Source organism: Apus apus, chromosome 13 (assembly GCF_020740795.1).
Source record: "Apus apus isolate bApuApu2 chromosome 13, bApuApu2.pri.cur, whole genome shotgun sequence".
Taxonomy (NCBI): domain Eukaryota; kingdom Metazoa; phylum Chordata; class Aves; order Apodiformes; family Apodidae; genus Apus; species Apus apus.
Genome location: NC_067294.1, coordinates 967,787 through 985,975, shown reverse-complemented (window position 1 = coordinate 985,975; position 18,189 = coordinate 967,787). Strand labels below are relative to the sequence as shown.

Below are 18,189 nucleotides of genomic sequence, written 5' to 3'. Positions count from 1 at the left end.
CTGCAGTTCCTCTCCCTTCTGCTCACTTGCCCTTGATTAGCAGAGGCTTTTGTGGCTCTGTTTTATTTGCCGGTGTTGTTTATATTGCTGAAGAACAACGGCAATTAGAGGTGCAGAAGGCGCAGGAGTGGGTCCCACCCTCATCCTGCCTTCCCGTCAGCCACTTTGGGAATGTCTCTCTGAAATGGCATCTCTGGGACTTCTGTTAAAGACATTTTCTCATAAATCAAGTACTCCTGTCCCTGAGGAACCTGGATTCTTACCCACTCTCCCCACACTGCAATATTCAGCCTTGCTTTTAGTTTGGAAAAAGACCAGAAAAATGCACTGACTTTTTGCATTGACTTGTGTTGCTATAAAGATGGGACAATTTCTGCTCCGAGGGGACTTCTTCCTCCTGGCTGGGAGAGCTGGTGCCCAGGAGGGTGTCCCAGGAACCAGCAGCTGGCAGGGATGGGGGCTGCCAGCCTGCTTGGGATGTTCCTGCATTGCAGCAAACTCCTAATGCCACCCGAGCGGAGCTTGCTGTGGTAAAGACGGTTCCTTTTCCTTTAGCCTCATTTTCTGGTTCTCTCCGTTCATACGGAGTTGCAAAGAAAACCTTGTGGTTGGCACAGGGTGCCCGGGCTCTTCCGTGGCGATAGAAACCGCCTGGTGCCTGCGGGGTAGGTAGAGGGGACCACAAGGAAATAGGAACTTGATGAATTGCGAGGCTTTGGGCAAAACAAAGCTGTTGCTTCTTCCTTCCACCGCATTGTGGCCGGCTGGCCGGGAGCCACGGCTGCTCCGGCGAAAGCCAAGAGCTGGGAGAGGCGTTGTCAGGGCCAGCAGCTCGGGGCTGGGGTGCCCCGGGACCCTCCTCTGTCCTTGCAGGTCCTCTGCTGCTCTTGGTCAGGGGGTTGAAGTCCTGAGCACCATTAGGTGACCCGGCTGGCCACCAGCCCTGCCCTGCGCAGCCACCACAGCTCAGCCCAGGCCCCAAACACTGAGATTTTGTCTCATCTGGGCGGTCATTGCTAAGGCTGATGGGGTGGAGCTTCTGACCAACAACAAAAAATGGCATTTTATAGGGATGAGATAAAATCTTGTAATCACAGCTCCTCCGGAAAAGCCTTATCTAAATTCCTTTTTTAAGACAAGCAGACCTGTTCCTGGCTGCTGGGATTGGGGGTTTTACACTTGGAGTTCATGGTCCTGGAGCTGGTGTGAGAAGTGCCCTGGGCAGTCCCCAGTCCCAGGCCCCCAGGGAAAGTGTTGCCTTCCAGGCAGTGTTGTGATACACAATTATTTAGTCTTTCCTTCCTTCCCTTGATAGCTCCTCGTGCAGCTGGTTGGGGTTTGCATCTTTTCTGTCTCCTGGCAGGGCTGTAAGGTGCTGCCGTGTTGCTTGTGGGAGTGAGGAAGAGCCCCGGGACACCCATAGGGACAGATCTGCCCCAGAGTTTGTCTGGAGGCACAGAGGGTGCTCGGCTGTGAAACTGCCCTCAGCAGCAGCAAGTCAACCTGGGGCACTTGACACAGAGTCGGGGGAGATTACCCCAAAAGTAATTGTTTCCTCTCCAGTTTGGAGGCACAAGAAATAATAAAAGGTTACAAGAGCAAGACTGGGGACACCACAGCAAAAACGAGGTGTCAGGTTCTGCGCCAGGAAGAAAACCCAGTTCCCTGCAGAGGCTCACCAGGAGCGTGGCTCCAAGGGCCCTTGGCAGCACTGTGGGGTGGGCTGGGACCTGGGGAGAGAGGAAAATGCCAAATTTCTGCAACAAAAAGGCAGATAGTCCAGCTGGCAAAGTGAGCCTCCCCCTGCAGTTACCTGCTGAGGCACCAGGGGCGTTTCTCGGAGCTGGGCCAGGCAGGGGCTTCAGGCAGATGTCTCAGGCTATGTTGCATTTTGCAGTTCAGACATAGGGTTGGGCTGATGTTCAAGAGGTTTAGAAATTATTTCTAGTTTAAAACAGAAACCGCCTATCTCCTAGTTTTCTTGTTGAGAAAAGATCCTAAAATTCCCAGTCTGTTGCTTGGCTTATTCCAGATGACATAATATTCAAAGTATCTCATGACTTTTTTTTTTTTTTTTTTTTGGTGCAGACTGTTGTAAGGGTGTCTGTGTGTTTGTTTGTTTTAAAGCAGTTTTAACTTGGGAGTCCCAGAGTGTGCCTGCAGCTAGAAAGCTCCATAAATTTTAGTGATTCAAGGGTCTGGCAAACATCTTTAAACCCATCTCATGAAGAACACAAGCAGTGTACTCAGCAGACTCCGCAGAGAAACACACTGGAGGCTCAGTTGGTGATGGCAATCCATTTTAAAGCTTGCATATATATATACATGTATATATTTAATAATTCTTTCCTATGTCATGTTTAAATAATCCTGGGTTTGTTTTTGAAGCATCTGTATGCTTCCATGGGGTGTTCTAAGATATGTGAAAAAGAATGATGCTTGTAGGCCACAAGAGCAGTGATCTTGCTTTGGGAGGGCAGAGAGAAATTTCAGACTTACATTTGTGGTGAGAGATTTCAGGCTGTTTGGCCAAGAGGAAAAGTCCAGCTCTGAAGAGATGCCTACTCCCCTGGCACCTCCGATCAGCAGGCTTGTCTCTTTTGGGCTTGCAGAGGGAAAAGGCTGAAGATGGATGGTTTATCTGTTTTTCTGCTTTGTGGGCTTTTCATATCCCCCAGGGTTTGGCATAACAAGTTTTCAGAGCTCTTTCACTTTTTGGTTGGCTCTTGGTCTAGAAACTTTCCACAAATTGAACTTGAAAATTAAGCCAAATATTCTCATAAAATAAGTCTCCAGTTCTGTGTGTAACCCCAAGTGAACTAGTAGTCATACATCAAAATATTTTCTGCGGGCTCATCCGTTAAGACAAAGGTAGCGTGTCAGGCCAAGGGCCCTTCTGCCAGGGGCACCAGGCAACTCTCTTCCTTTTCTCACCCACAGTGAGTTCTGTGGTTGCTTTGAACCTGCTGCTTTGGTGTTTGGCGAGTGCTTCTTTGGGTGCTATCTCCTGCGTGGGTGCTTGCAGACAGACAGACAGACAGATGGATGGTCTCTTCAGAGGCTTCCTCTGTGTCCCAGGCCATCCCATAGCTCCAGCCTGGCCTGGCTCCTGCTCTCTGCAGCACTGCCTCTCTGGAGACTTTTCAGAAGTTTCTGCCTTTGAACAGCACAGCTGTTTGTGTGATTTGCTCTGGGAACATCTAAGGCTGCTTCTCACCAACTGAATTAAATTAGATCTCTCTCCAAGAGATCTAAAAAAGCACCTTAAACTTCAACATCACATAGGCTTAAAAGACAACCTTCCTGAGAGCCCAGGAAAGAAAATACACACACTGCACTTCCATTGCCTTCCTAATTCATGTAATTAGTGTGGAGGTGGCTGCATAGCAGGATATTCTTCAAAGAAACTGCCTCAGACAACTATTGGCTAATGGAAATTTTACTTTCAAATAAAGCAGTATTTGAAAATACATTAAGGCCATTGTGGGGAAAATGGATATGGGAATCAAAGATGCTACAACAAAGCCTTCCCTGGGGCAGCCAGCAGAACAGTCTCTATTTTGTTACCAGCTGATGTGCAGATCTCAGACTCATCTTCTTGCTGGCCAGTCCTTTCTTTTTCACTTTTCCCTTTCCTGCCTGCCCTCTCCCTTCTCCCCTTTGGCTCTGGCCAGGCTGTGGGCCCTGGGCTGTGTTTTCTCCGTGGCCCGGTGCCCTGGCCCCAGCGCGCTCAGCCCCCGCGTCCCAGCCCCGAGCTCCTCTGCTCTGGCTGCATCTCAGCTGCTTTTTGGGCAGAATCTCTCAAGTGTGAGCCTAGCCAAAACTTCTATTGAGGTTGCTGAAAGCAAAATGATAGTATATTAGGTCTTTCTGCCACCTATAAATGTCACTAAAAATATTTTAAAGAAAGGGCAGAGCGCATTCTTCGGTTCCTTTTCTGCGGGCAGGTTTAATTCAAAATCAAGGATGTAGCCTAGACTGTCCCTTGTGAAAGTCTTTTGACGAATGTGGGAGTGCTTTCTGAAGGCAGTGCTGGTTTCCAGCCGTACCACACAGGCACTGAAAAGGCTGAAAACGTCCCAAAGCTCCCCAGTCCCCCCAGCGCGTGAGCAGGGTTCGGATGGGACCACCTCGGGGCCGCCCCCTCCTCCCGCACGATCCGATTTCCCAGCAAAAAGCTGACAATTTCCCCCGAAGGGGCAGGAGGAGAACAGGGCTACTGGCTCACAAAGACATCCTGTCTCCCTCTGAAAGAAGATCCTTGTGCCTAATTAGCTTCATAAATTAGCTGGAGCTGTAACGCCACCACTTTCACCTACACCGGGGGTAACCCAATCTCCCCGCTCCTTTCTGCTGCTGTAAGGGATCCTGCCCGCCGATTAATTTTCCCTGTCTGCTTTCCGTCCAGCTGCACGCTGGCTGTGCACGACCTGCTCTGCAGACACCGTTGACAGGGCTGTGCTAAGCTGGGAAATTAGCAGCAGCAGCGGCAGCAGAACCGCCGACAATTACTCTCCTGCCCCCGCGCTCGGGCATCGCTCCCCCCTGCAGCCCCGGCTTGGAAGGGTCTGCAGGCTTCCTGCAGCCAAGGGGTCCCGGCTGGGTGTACCAGGCAGTGGGGAAGGAAGTCACGGGAGGAAGGAGCACTATTTCATCTTTTGTTGTCTGCACCGGCGCTTGGAAAAACACCAACCCCGGCAGCCGCGTCCCCTGCGGAGGGGAGGAAAATCCCCCCTGGCTGGAGGGGTGGGAGTGCGGGAGAGGGGAGGGACATGTGGCACGGACACAGAGCTGTCTGCTTCCAGCCTCGCTCCTGGAGACCTTGTCGGGCATCTCTCAGGAGCGGGGAGGGCTTCTCCTAACCTGTAGGCACAGCCGGGATGCCCTGCGGGATGGGCAGGGTGGAAGCTCCGGCAGCTCTGCCGGGAGGGGCAGGGCCTGGGTCAGGGGGGGTTCGTGCAGCCGTGTCCGTGTCAGCCGGGGGGTGAGCTGGGGTGTGTGTGTGACACGGGCAAGGCTGAGCCTGAGCCCTGCTCTGGGGACCACAGGGGAGCTGGGGCTCTTCCAGCCCGTGCTGGTTTGTCCCCCAGTCGCTGCTTCTTCCTGTAGTGGCACCAGCTGGTCATCTCTCTGCAACGTGTCTGCGGCTTTTAAGTAGGGCAGCCCAAGATGGGACTTAAAGTTATGTGTTTTTCTGTGGCTTTAGGTGTGTTTGACAGGATAAAAGTGTTTTTCAGGTCTCTTAACGAGATCCAGGCTCTTCTGCATGTAGTGGTGTGGCAGTAACGTGGTGTCAGTGCCTGCAGTCTCCATCCTTGGAGGTTTCCAAGCTTTTCTGGATCATTCTGATCTAGCCTCACAGGTCACCCCTGCTTGAGCAGGAGGTTGGGTTTGAGACCTCCCAGGGGCCTCCCCAAACAGCTTTGGGACTCTGGGCAGAGCAGTGGGTACAGTCCATGTGACTAGACAAATAGAAGTGAAAAGATCACCACCACCACCACCAAGTGAGTTGAATGTATTAGCCTGAAATTAATGGGCAGGGAGAAAAGGCTTGATCACAGGCAGAGGAATTGAGGTTGGGCCAGTAAACTGGGAGGGTTGTGGTGCTCACACCTCCCAACTGGGCTGCACTGGGAGGGGATGTACAACTGGAGGAGGAGGATTTTGCTGATGAGAGCTGAGGAGGCAAAAATGTTATTACAAAGTTTGTGTTCTTCAAGTGGAAAAAGAGAAAGGAAAGAAAGAAAGAAAGAAAGAAAGAAAGAAAGAAAGAAAGAAAGAAAGAAAGAAAGAAAGAAAGAAAGAAAGAAAGAAAGAAAGAAAGAAAGAAAGAAAGAAAGAAAGAAAGAAAGAAAGAAAGAAAGAAAGAAAGAAAGAAAGAAAGAAAGAAAGAAAGAAAGAAAGAAAGAAAGAAAGAAAGAAATTGAACTTTTGATAAATATTATCAAATTGGGTCATTTCTGTATTGTAGTCTTAGGGTTTCAGAAGGAAATGTTCTGATCAGCTCTCCATAGCTGATGTTTGCAGAATACTTGCAAAACAAAACAGCACAACAACAAATATACAAAGGAAATCAGGCATATCAAGTAAAGGCAGAAAACTATTATGGAGTGACTTTGCCCACCCATTATTCTCAAATCACTTTTACAGGCCAAAATAATCCTCAGTGTTTTTCGCAGTGTGTGTGACCTGTGTGGGCAGGTGTTAGTTCTTTACACAGCGTGAAGAATATTTGCATGATACAAAAATCAGAGTTTTAGCTTGTGGTGCTTGGCAAAGGCTTAAATAAATGGTCTTTGTTTTTAGTTAGGATTTGAGTCTGGAAACAACCTTCTATCAAACTATGTGAGGAAGATTGCTGAGCCAGGAATGACTTTGTTACGGTGTGGAGCAGCTTTTCTGACCATTTCCAGAAATTACTTAAAAAGTAAAATAAACTTTTCTTTCTTCAGAGAGATGACAGTAACAGCTTGTGGGGTGGGCTGTGCTGCCCAGCCCGGTCAGACTGGCCTCCCTGGCTGTTTGCAGAGTTTTTGGTATTTTTTTCTGGGGGGTGAGGACTCATATTAGAATCTACAAGCACGTGGGGCCAGGTGGTCACCTCCAGGCATCTCCGTCCTGCACGGTGGGTGATCCTGTGTTTCTGAGGGACCTGCCCTAAGTTCTGTGGTGCTCCTGCTCTGGCAGGAGGGTTGGACTTGATATCTCCAGAGGTCCTTTCTGACCCCTAACTTTCTGTAATTCTGTGTGATTCTGTCATCTGGTTGTCCCCTGGTTGGCTCCCTGCAACAGAATGTCTCTGCCAGCAAAAAGGAGTTTTGTTTTTTGGGAAATAAAGACTAATTCCCCCTGTCCTGAGCCCAGAGCTGGGCTGCTGTGGAGGCTTGGGGCTGGGGTGGTGGGGCAGGTCCTGTGGATCCTCGGGCAGAGGGTTGGGGCAGTCCTGCCCAGAGTTCAGGAGGCTGACAGTGAGGACAACCTCCTGATGTATCCATCAGCTTTCTTGCAGCTCCCACTTCCCATCCCCAGGCCACCCCTAAATGTGTACAGCAGGTTTGAGCTGCCTGTGGTTGGCAAATGATGCTCAGTAGCAAGGCAGGGCCTCCCTGTGCACAGGATGTGTTTACCTCAAATATTTGATCCTACCAAACACCCCCTCCAGCTGATCTGGGGGCTGTGATCCCACAGGGACTTCAGTTGCCTTCATTTTCCAAGAATCCCATACGGTTGCTGAGGTGGCAGATGGGAGAGTTTTCTTTTCTGAGGGATGTAAGATGGCAGTGGATTGAATGCCAGAGAAAAATGAGAGATTTCTGGAGGGCTGTTGAGTTCTCCTTAATTGTGAATACAATTTGTTGATGACTAATGCATCCAGACTTGCAGAATTACCTCATGTATGAGAAGCAGTGGCGTGATGGGAAAGATGTGACTAAGATGCTGGCTTCTGATGTACCAACACTTCCCCCCTGAACTGCCATTTGGTTTCCTACTGGCATATTGTGACTTTTCTATTAATAATGAAAGGCTTTAATATGGCTTGAAAGCACTTGGTTCAACATAAAGTCTGCCAGCTTGATTTTTAGACTGCTGAGTGCCTTTTGAGCAGGGGAGAAGCAGGGGAGAGGGTTATTAATGGGGCAGAAAATACTGGTGCTGAGCAAATGGTGGGGAGAGGCTGAATATGTTGTGTCCAGGCCAGGTGCTGTGAAGGACCCAGAGACACGTTAGTGTGGATCCATGGTTGTCCCTGTTCCATTGCCCTTCCCCATCTCTTGCCTGTCCCCCTTCCAGTGGGTGTGATGTTTCTGTAAGAGCAGTGACTGATGGGTTGGTAACTTGCTGCTGATCCTGTAGATCCTCTGTTATACCTGAGTTGTGCAGCTGTCTCTGAAATGCTGTTCCTTAGTGAGAAGGCACCATGCTCCTGTCACCTGGGTTTCTCCAACAGGGAAGACATATCCATGCCAGTCCAGCCAGCTTCCTTCCCACAGTGCCTTCAGCTCTCACTCCTGCTGAAAATGCATCCATCTCTGAGCCTCTGCTTCTTCACTCAGCCTTTCTCCAGCATTAACATCCATCTCTCAGCTTCATGCCAGAAGGCTATATCAAGCCAGCAATGTCATTGCATCCCTCTGAAACTTCAAGCATCATCTCTCGGTATTCGGAAATGTCTATGAAGTGGGACAACAAGAGCACCAGGTCTCCTTCCCAAAATCAGAATTCTTCCCATTCTCTCTATTCAAGTGGAAAAGTTTTTAGATGCTTGGTGAATTTACTAAAGCAGGGAAATATTTCTACATGTGGGAAGTAAGCCAAGGAGCAGAGTGACAGGACAAACCAATGTGCTGGGTATCTTCAGGATTACAAAGAGGGATACATCCATATTATCCAAGAGAAGATTCTGTAATCTGTGCTCATGGAGACAGAGGAACTAGTAAATGGAGATGTGGGGAAAGTCCATGCTGAAGAAGTTGAACTTTTTTCCACCTGTTTGGTCAAGTGATGTTGACTACGATGCCTTTTGGCTGCTTATTTCCTTAAGTGTGTCACTATTTTCCACCTGAATGATCATGCAGCAAGGTAACTCCTGAGAGAATAACACTGGGGAGAGCTTTAGCATTATTTTCCTTGCATTTAAAGTACCAAAGGAAGGATCCTGCCAGCCTGAAGCCCTGTGAGCTAATGGGCATGTCGAGGGCCGTGCCTGGTGCAGGCAGAGCCTGGGGAGTTGCTGGCCAGAGCCCCTCCAGATCTGCACCCTGAGCTTCACTAGGATCTGCAGCATTGCATGAACCTCATCAGCTTCTCCACCAAAGACTGCCTTCCATTTCCTTCAGCCCACAGAGCTGTGTCTGCTGCTGAGCTGCCAGCTTGGCCTGGTGTTAGCAGAGTGTAAGTGCCCTGGCTTTACGTGGTACCGGAATCCTCTTTGTTGTGTTTGGGTTTTTTTCTGGTTAGCTTGGAGTAGAATGTTATGTTCTGCAGTTTTGTTTTATAGGAACAGAACAGGAGTTCAAGGTTTGGGTGGTTTTTGATGTATTTTAATGCAGTCAGGTATTGGTAAAGTCAGACTGGGAATATTGTTCTTTATTTTTGAGGTAATTTCATGAAAGGGCTTTAAATCATCAGTGTGCCCATTCATAGCTGTTAGATGTTCTGTGTCAGAAATAGCCCCAAGTTCCACAAAAATAAGCAACAAGTTGTAAACATTTTTGAAGTGGAACTGATGTCCTCTCATCCAGAAGAACAAAGCAGCAGAAGTTGTCTAGAAACCCTGCTGAGAGTCATTCTTCAGACCTGCAAGTGCCTGGAGGACTTGGGCTGTGTGAATGAGGTGCCAGAGGCAGCCTGGGCAGGCAGATCAGAGAGGAACTGAAAAGTGACAGTTGGTGAGAAGGGGTTAGAAAAATAGGTATTTTAGCTACAGTAACTGGAGAGGACACCAGAGTCTGGGAACAAGAGTTGCTGCTTTTTTCACATGTTCAGGCTACAGACTCATGAAGTTGCCTCTTGTAGCTTCGCTTGGGGAGAAGTCCATACCTGACTCAGAAGGCACTAATTTTAGCCACTTCTTTGTTTCCTTCTTCTGGTATTTTTGGTTCTTAGCATTTTGTTTTGTTTTCTTTTCTTTTGTTTTGTTTCCCACTCTGCACCCAACAGGAAGAGCCCCTCGCAAAGTCCTCCAGAGTAAGAAGAAGGAAAAAAAAAAGGTCCAAGATGACACTTGTTTTCTGCAGGCAGCAGCCACAGTTCCCCAGAGCCTCTCACCACCTCTGCTCTTTCCGTGAGAAACAGAAAGGAAACTGGATCCTACCAGAAAACTGTTTTCCAAAATGCAGAGACCTCAGAATGGTCTGTTTGCTCACAAGCACTGACTTCTCCAGCGAGACAGGACTCTGGTCCTGCAGCCAGATAAGCTCAGAAATGTGATACTCAAGCAGTGTCTTGAAAACAAATGCCTTCATTTCACAGAAGGGAGATGGACCCTTTGTGCACATTGTGGCCCCACAGTCTGTAGGTGCAGGCAGGGTCCTGAAATGTCCAATGGTCCTTCTAGAGGAGATGTGCTGGAAAGACTTGCAGAGCAGGGGCAGCTCAGTCATCATAGGACCACATTAATCTCTTCTGATTGAAACCGTCTGGCCTTGGCAGTTAAAAATCCACATTCTGGCATTAGTTAGGAGCTCTCCCCATTCTTTTGGTGGGCTTGGAGAGCGTTTTCCTTGCCCCCCAGGATCCAAAGACACCAAGATCCTACTCCAAACTATTGATAACTTCTTAGATAGAGGCCATCCTCAGTGCCAGTTTTTGCCATCAGGCTTTTTTCCCCACCATGGGAGTAACCCTTCCCTGAGCGTGGCAGTGGCTGCTGTACTCACAGCGGGAGGGTGCCAGGCTGGGCTCTGCTGGACCATGGCAGAGCCAGCTTCAGGAGCAGCAAGAGCTGCCTTCTTATCAAATGATTTCATCTCAAAAAGTGCGTTGGGAATTTCTAGTCCCAGAGGCCTGTGAGGCTGGACAGTCCTTCCATCGTGTGGTGAGGAGGACCCGGGTCAGCAGTGGGCATGGTGGCTGTCCCACCATGCAGGCACCCCATCACTGGCACCCCAGCCAGGTGTCCTCTTGCACCTGGAGCCCACTGTCCACCAAGGAGGTGGGAGCCCTCCAGAGGGCTGGAGGGTGTCAGTGGCTGCTCTCAGGGGGACAAGCCCAGCCATGTTCTGCTCTCCAGCTCATCCCCCACCTTGACCATGGGCCAAGTTCCTCTTTGAGAAGGACATTGCCGTGCCATTCATTTGCTCTCTCCTACCCCAAGGTGGGGCCTTTGTGGTCCATTAGATCCTGTTGCCTGCTGGGTTTCTAACCAGTAGAAAGATGGGCTGATGGCCAGAGGTGTCTAAGCTGTCTTGGGACTCATCCTGCCCTACAGATGGTTCAGTGGAAAGGAACCTGGCTGGAGCCAGGGGCTGGAGGCCAGCAGGTCTTCTTCCTGTGCTCCTTGCCTACAGGAAATCCATACACAGAGCAGGTAACGTGCATCTTGATGAAGAGCTTTTTGAGATCAGCAGGATGGAGGGGTCCACATGAATGGTGAGAGACCATGTTAAGATGGAAGGCACACCTAGCAGGTCCTCTGCCTTCCAGGTGACCAACCCATACGTTCACCTTCCATTTACCGTGCATTTACTATCTCCAAGGCTTGCTGTAGCAGCTTAGCTGAACAGGGCCTGAGGAGATGGTGGGCAGGTATTGCAACCTGCAGGCTCTGGCTGCCAAAATACTGGCTCTTCTTGCAGTACTAACAGTGAAGGAAATGTTCTAGTTCCTGCTGCCCAAAGGAGGGAATGCTTCGTATCTTCAAATTAATCTAACATGCTCTCTCCATTAGAGGGCAGAAGCATGTCTGTGCACAGGTAAAATAAAGCCAAATTACCTGTGCTCTGTAGCTGCTGGTGTTAAGGGAAGGTAGGACATCATCACACATGAGCAGAAAACCTGCTAGAAAGGAAAAGAAGCAGCAAGAACTGGTGCTTGAAGGGTTAATGTCTGTGACCTGGGGTAGCTCGGTGGGCTTTGCAGCACCTCCTTCTGCTTGCAGTTGGAAATAGCTTTGCTGTATGGTAAGTAGCAATGTCTAACAGATTTGTTAAAGACTCAGTAATACAGATAATTACTCGTTTTTCAAAAGACTGACAACTTTGATGACAGAAAAATGCAAAAAAGATGCTTTTTAAACCCTGACAATTATTAGGAGAACATTTGAGGCTTTTGTGAATAGTCTGTCTGTGAACCTTCCCTCTTACAGCCCTCCTGTGGGAGTTGTGATGTGCTGCTGTATCTCATGTCCTATGCCTGTCATCTTCTGATGTAATAAAGGTATTGCCCAGAATTACCAAGGGAAATCCTTAGTTTCTGTTGAATCCAGTGACACAGCTTCTGTGAGGAGCAGGGGATCTTATTAATGTCTATAAATGTCTGAAGGGTGAGTGTCAAGAATAGGGGCGTCCCTTTTCAATGGTGCCCTTTGATAGGGCGAGGGGCAATGGATGAAAACTTGAGCACAGGAAGTTCCACCTCAACATGAGTAGAAACTACTTTACTGTGAGGGTGACAGAGCCCTGGGACAGGCTGCCCAGAGAGGCCATGGAGTCTCCTTCTCTGGAGACTTTCAAGACCCATCTGGATGAGTTTCTGAATGACCTGCCCTAGGCGGTCCTAGGAGAGTGACAGTTTAGTTTTAAGCTGGTAAATTCTAACTCAGCCTGAAGGGAAGAAGATTACAAGAAAAAAAATTCAGGGTTAATCTTGAGTATTTCTTGGAGACCCTCTTGGATGTTGGGGGAGGTCAGTTCTTTTAAGTAAATAGATGCTGAGGTTTTACATTCAGCTTGAAATGGAAGGAAAATGTTATATTCACCTGTGGGGTCACACCCCATTCCCTCCTCATCACAGACCTGTGACTACCAGACCTTTATTGGGGAAAAAACATAAACGGTGATGCTTTTGCCAAACTTCTTGTTTTTGCAGAGGCATTTTCAGTGTGGAGAGGTTTTTCTGGCATTTTATCAGGAGTTTACAACCTGAGTTAGGGAATACAGATGAGCTCCTAAGCGTGGAAACAGTAGAAGATGAATCAGACTCAAATTGGTATTTTAGCACAGTAATTGCTTTTTGGTGAACCTGAAAGTGACCTAAATCGAACAGTTTTGAAGGAACCAAACACTTCTTGCTTGGCTTCTGCAAGCATTTACTAGTTCAGTAGCTTGCTTCAAACTCAGATGACAGCAGGAGCTTCAAACTGAGGAATCAAGAGCAGTTTGCATAAGGGGAAAAAGAGTTCTTCAGTGTGAGATGTGGAAAACAAATCAATGAGATTTTTATAGTACTGGACGTGTAAGGGCAGCCAGAGTCCTGAGCCCTCAGGTGCTGCTGACCCTCAGGGCTGGTGTGAGCTGGAGATGTTCTCCTGCTAGTTGTCTTCAGGCATGGAAATGCCAGCCCTAGCTGGCTCTGTCCTGTAGATAAAAAACTCCCCTGGGCTCCCCACCTCCCAGACCCGCTTGCTTGGAAATGTAAACATGCAGCTGTGGCCGGGCAGGGTGGATCGGGTCCAGCCCCTGACACTGCAACAACTGGCAGACAAAGGGGGATGGAGGCTGCTCGTGGGCATCATTCACGTCCAGAAATACCACCAACTATCTCTGGCAGCAGTGGGGGAAATCAAACAAGGCAGGTAAGTGGCTGGGCTGCCAGCAGCAAGACAGCCCTCTGCACCCGGCCTGCTGAGCTCGCCGGGTGGGGTGATGGAGCAGGGGTTAATTGGAAGATCCAGCTCTTGTTGTCCAGAGAAATGCAGATCTGGCCTTGAAACATTTCCCAAGGTCTTGGCACTTCATTTCGTAGCTGTGTCTCATGCTCTGAATATTCCCAAGGCACGCGCTATCGTCGGATGTCGTCTGACTGTCTCTCGGTTGCCGTTTGTTTCTGTGGTTGCATGTTGATAAGGTATCTGGTTATGTCTTGCAGCCCTCAGAATCCAAGCCCAACGTCACCCCTCTCACCGTCCTGGCCCATGTTCTCCGCGCCATCAAGCCCTATGCCCACCTCCTCCACGTCCAGCGACTCATCCCCCATCAGGTCTGTTGCAGAATTCGCTTGGCTTTTTGTTGCTTTTGCTATTTTTCTGTTTTAATTTGATTGGTTTTCCCCCACTTCACTTTTTTTCCCCTTTGCATCCTGCTCAAACACCCCCAACGCAGCAATCTGCAGTCAGCAAGAGAGGAGCTTTCAAACGTCCCCTGCCCCGGGGGAGACCCTTTGAATCCCCCCCATCAGCCCCCAGCCCCTGGGGCTGGGTGTTTGCAGGTCGCACCCACAGTCCTGGGCCTGGCTGCTGGTTCCTGGGGGTTTGCTCAGCCACTTTGGCTCCTGTGGTTGCTGTCACTACAGCAGGTAAGAGGGATGCTGCCTTCCCGGGCTTCGTAGAATGCTGGGATGCCTCATTTTCTAGCCACTTCCTTTTTCTCACCTGGAATCTAAGGACAGCAAAGAGCACAGGGTGACACAGCCCCTTGCCTCCTGTGTGCCTGTGTCTCAGGCGCTTGGGCATCGCTGGAGTCAATCAGTCCTGTAAGTTATGGACAGACTGACAGACGATTTTCAGGGGGAGCCTGGAGCAGGTCAGGTGGTGCTGTATGTGGGACAGGAGGGTGCACATCCCCCCTGGCTGCGAGATGCTGCCTAGGGGTCCTGGGGCTTCTGGCCCTGGTGATCCACTTGTGCTGCAAGCTCACCGTGGGCAGCGCTGGGGCCCTGCATTGCAGGCACTGCGGGATGCTCGTGCAGGGGGAGCCAGGGCAGCATCGCTGCTGCTGGTGCAGGAACCCACCCCTGGCAGGAATCTCTCTCCTCCAAGCCCACCCCGACACGGTGGAGCACGTTCTCATCCTGGCAGAGCTCAGCTCCCAGCCCCTGGGCAGGCGCAGGCGCGCGGTTCCAGGCACCAGTCCCTCCTCTGAGGGAGACGTGTCAAACCTGTTTGTTCATGACAGGCACGGGCCCAGCTCTTCCCCCACACCTGCAGCCCCACAGGTGCTGCCTGCACAGTGGCTGCCTGCTCAGCAGGGTCATTTATTTGTTCTGCTACACACCTGCAAGGCTGACAACGTCATCATAAATACCACTGCAATACCATTCCTGCTCTGGGGGAGAGAGGCTCATCATCCCCACAACTGCACAGGGCAGAGGGTGGAACCCCCAAGGGCTTGGCTGGCCTTGTGCCACGCTTGGGGGCAGAAACCTGACGTGAGCCATCACTGGGGTCCAGTGTTTCAGTCCCTGGAAGCCATGTGGGGCTCTGAAGGGCACAGTGGCTGCCTGGGGAGCAGCTGTTGGGCAAAGGGGCAGCTGGGGATGCTGGGCTGCAGAGGTCATTTCTGGGGGGAGAAAAGCAACAACTTGAATAATTCAAGGTAGTAAACCCAAAAATACGTTTTGTTTCTCAGCTGACAGTCTCCCCAAATTGCCTCCCCAGCAGCAAGGGACTGTCTCTGGACCAGTAAGAGTGTTTGCCCATCAAGTGTTTGGTGCTGCTTGTGTCAGGCAGCTGGAATCTGGAGAGGAGAGACCTTCAGGGCTCTCTGCACAGCAAAACCAAAGTCATTCACAGCTTCCCTGTTTTGTGGTTTCTGTGTGAACAGTTCTTGCCACGAAGCCAGAGCATGTCACTTCCCTGGGCTTCCTCAAACAGAATTCAGTTCAAATCCTCAGAAAGATAAAATTTGGTGAAACTGCAGAACTGAGAAATGGTGACACTTTGTTCCTCACCCCAGCAGCTCTTGGGGCCATTTCCATCTCTTTTCTTGGCTGTGCTGTGGCCGAGCAGCCTGCTGCAGTGCTGGGTGGTTGGACAGCCCAGACTCTGCACAGGTTTGGACCATCACCATCAGCACGGCCTGGCAGTGTTCCAGCTTTCCACCAGCCTTGCTCCAGCTCAAACCTGAGAAAGATGGATGAGTGGGAGGCTCTGGGTGCAGGGGACAGCCCTGCATGCCTGCACTTTGCTGGTGAGGTCCTCAGGTCCTTCATTTTCTCCCTGTGGCTGCTGATGATCTGCTCCTTTGCTGGCTCTCTGCTCTAATTCACTCCCCTGCAGTGTGGGCACAGCAAAATCTAATGGTTGTTAAATCTTTTTTATCTTCAGGTACAGTCTCTAGAGAAGTGCAGCAAATTCTTCATGGACCTGCTTGTTTTTCTGTTTTGAAATACCCTTACCCAAGTGCTAATTCTTCCTCTCTAAATTCTCCTTGTGGTTGCAGCTGCCCTCGGCGAGCGATGGGCTTGGCAGCGAGCGGGGCGGCTCCGTGCTGGCCCCCCAGCCAGTTGTGGCCCATCAGAGACTCACAAAACATTCCCAGCTCTCTGTTGTCCTCCCATCCAGTGCCTGGAGCTCTCCCAGGGACCCCAGGCACGAGCTTTGGTCCTGGTGCTGCTGGCTGGTCTTGAACTGGGATTTGCATCGGTGAAAACTGGGGGCTCATCCCCAAGAGCCTTCAGCCTCTGCTGATGTCTTCCTCACTCTTCCTGCCTTGGACCCTTGGAGAGCGGTGGAGGTCCTGAGACCCCTCTTCAACATGCACCTCCTGTGTGGATCCCTCTTCAGCACTGTGGGGAGGGGAGTGCTGTTGTGTGTGAGTCGAGTGGGTTTTGTGCCAATCCATGCTTTCTCCTTGCAGCTCGCCGCTGCGGAAGGCCCGGGCTTTGTACGCCTGTAAAGCAGAACACGACTCGGAGCTCTCCTTCACGGCAGGCACCGTGTTTGAGAATGGTGAGTCCACCTGGAGGGAGAGCGGGGGGAGAGGGGCCCGTTCTGTGGGGTGATACCTGGGCCGTGGGTCAGGAATGCTGCTCCTGGTGCCGCAGGAGCTGAGCTTGCTCCGCACTCAGTGCTGGGCTTCCCTGGAGCTGAGCCCGGAGCAGGGTTTGCTGGAGAGCCAGGGTAGAGCACAGCAGGAGGGCAGGGGACATGCCCAGGACGTTTGTAACACACCATGGGGTCAGCTTCCTCCTAAGGATGGTGGCTTTGCCTGCTGCCCACTGGGAAGTGTGGCAGGAATCAGTGCTGAGAGTGCATCTCTTCGGGCAGCAGGAGATGTCCCCTTCAAAATGGACACTCTTCTTCTTTAACAGCTTCTCCTTCTGTGTATGGTCCCTGTGAGATGCTGCAGAGCAGCAGTACAAATCAAGCTGCAGAGAAGGACACTTGGCTGTTATTTACTTTAGCACTGAGTTTTGCAAATTACAGGTTTTCTTCCTGTGACCCAGGGAATTATTTCGACTCTCCATTAATGCATTTCTGTTCAGCCTTGCATTTAAGGACTGTTCCGTTTCCACCACTAGAAATCCCATGAAAGAAGCAAGCAGAAATACTTCACAACAAGGACATTAAATCTTGCCTTTTCATATCCATGCTGAAAATAGCTGGTCATCCAGCCCTCTTTAGGATCAGTGTGAGAACTGCCTTTTCAAGATCCTGATTTATTTCCCAAATGAAATAAATCCTAAGGGAGATGTGTAAAATAGGAGGGATGGGTAGGTGGGATTTCCCCCCTGTCCCTCAGAGTAGAGCATGGGGTATCACTCCAGCAGAGATGTCCACTTTGAGCCCGGGGCAGTGGGTGACCAGGCAGGTCTGGCTCAGAGGTGGGTTTGGGCAGGTGGGTGAGGGCAGGTGCAGCCTTGCCTGGAGAGCATGCAGGGCTTCTCCAGGCTGTGCTTGGGAGTACAAAGTGCAGGTTTGGTGAGGCAGGGTGTCTCCTGCAAAGGAGAACCCAGTGAGCAGTTGGCTGACACCAGCACTGACCATATACAGACTTGCTCCTCGATGGCCTTCTGGGTGGGAGAGATTAGTTTCCAAGTATTGGCACCAGAAATACTCTATGCAGTTGCCATCATGTTTCATGCAGGAGTTGGACAAGTAACATGTGCTTTTTCCCTCTGGATACTGAGAGCTGGTGGGCTCTGGCTAGTCAGTGTTATGGAGACGATGTTCTCTGAGCAGACTCTTTTTCCTGCATCAAGGGAAGGAGACTGTGCCCCATGGAATTAAGCAGCTCTGTTTTAGATATAATCCCAGTGTAAAGAAAAGACTTTTTACTACTTTCCAAGTAGTTCTTGACTTTTATATGTTAAGCATTGTCACTTGGGACACTGCTACCACACGCACTGGTTTTGCCCTGGGACATATATGAGAATATAGCAGAAGGAGGAAGAGAATGAATACATGTGAATTAAAGAAAATACTTTTCTTAAGCAGCTCCATAGATATCTTATAAATAAACATGGTCTCCCCTTTGAGAGCCTGTGGGAATTAGAGCAGCTGGGAGGGGAACAAGTTTGAATTAAATACATTGTGTCTGCTAGATAAAAATCAATGGATTATTCAAGGGGAAAAAATATACAGCATGTTCTAATGGTTTAGCAGCATAGCCAAGGCTCACGTTAGCTGGGGGAAGTGAGTTAGAAACAACACTGCTTGCTAGAAATATTGTTATGATGAAGGGATTTTATAACACCCAGTGAAAGGAAATGGATCTTGGAAATGCTTACATTCTTGTTTGACTTTAAGGTTCTCTCAGGTTGCACATGGCAGAGCAGCATCTCAGTCTGACTGGGAAGTTGGGGTGCTGT

At 50.0% G+C, this 18,189-nt stretch overlaps 1 protein-coding gene across 6 annotated transcripts in view; it reads left to right on the top strand.

Annotated features, from left to right (window-relative positions):
- ARHGAP26 (Rho GTPase activating protein 26) overlaps window positions 1–18,189 on the top strand; it is a 126,725-nt gene that overhangs the window by 105,531 nt on the left and 3,005 nt on the right. For 2 of the 6 annotated variants that reach the window (XM_051631053.1, XM_051631051.1), the window contains 2 exons: window positions 13,528–13,638; window positions 16,236–16,327. In XM_051631053.1, coding sequence (XP_051487013.1) covers window positions 13,528–13,638; window positions 16,236–16,327 — 203 coding nt within the window. Of the gene's footprint in view, window positions 1–9,660; window positions 11,440–13,527; window positions 16,328–18,189 lie in introns of those variants that run through there. The other 4 variants (XM_051631055.1, XM_051631052.1, XM_051631050.1 and 1 more) reach the window with 3 other exon arrangements.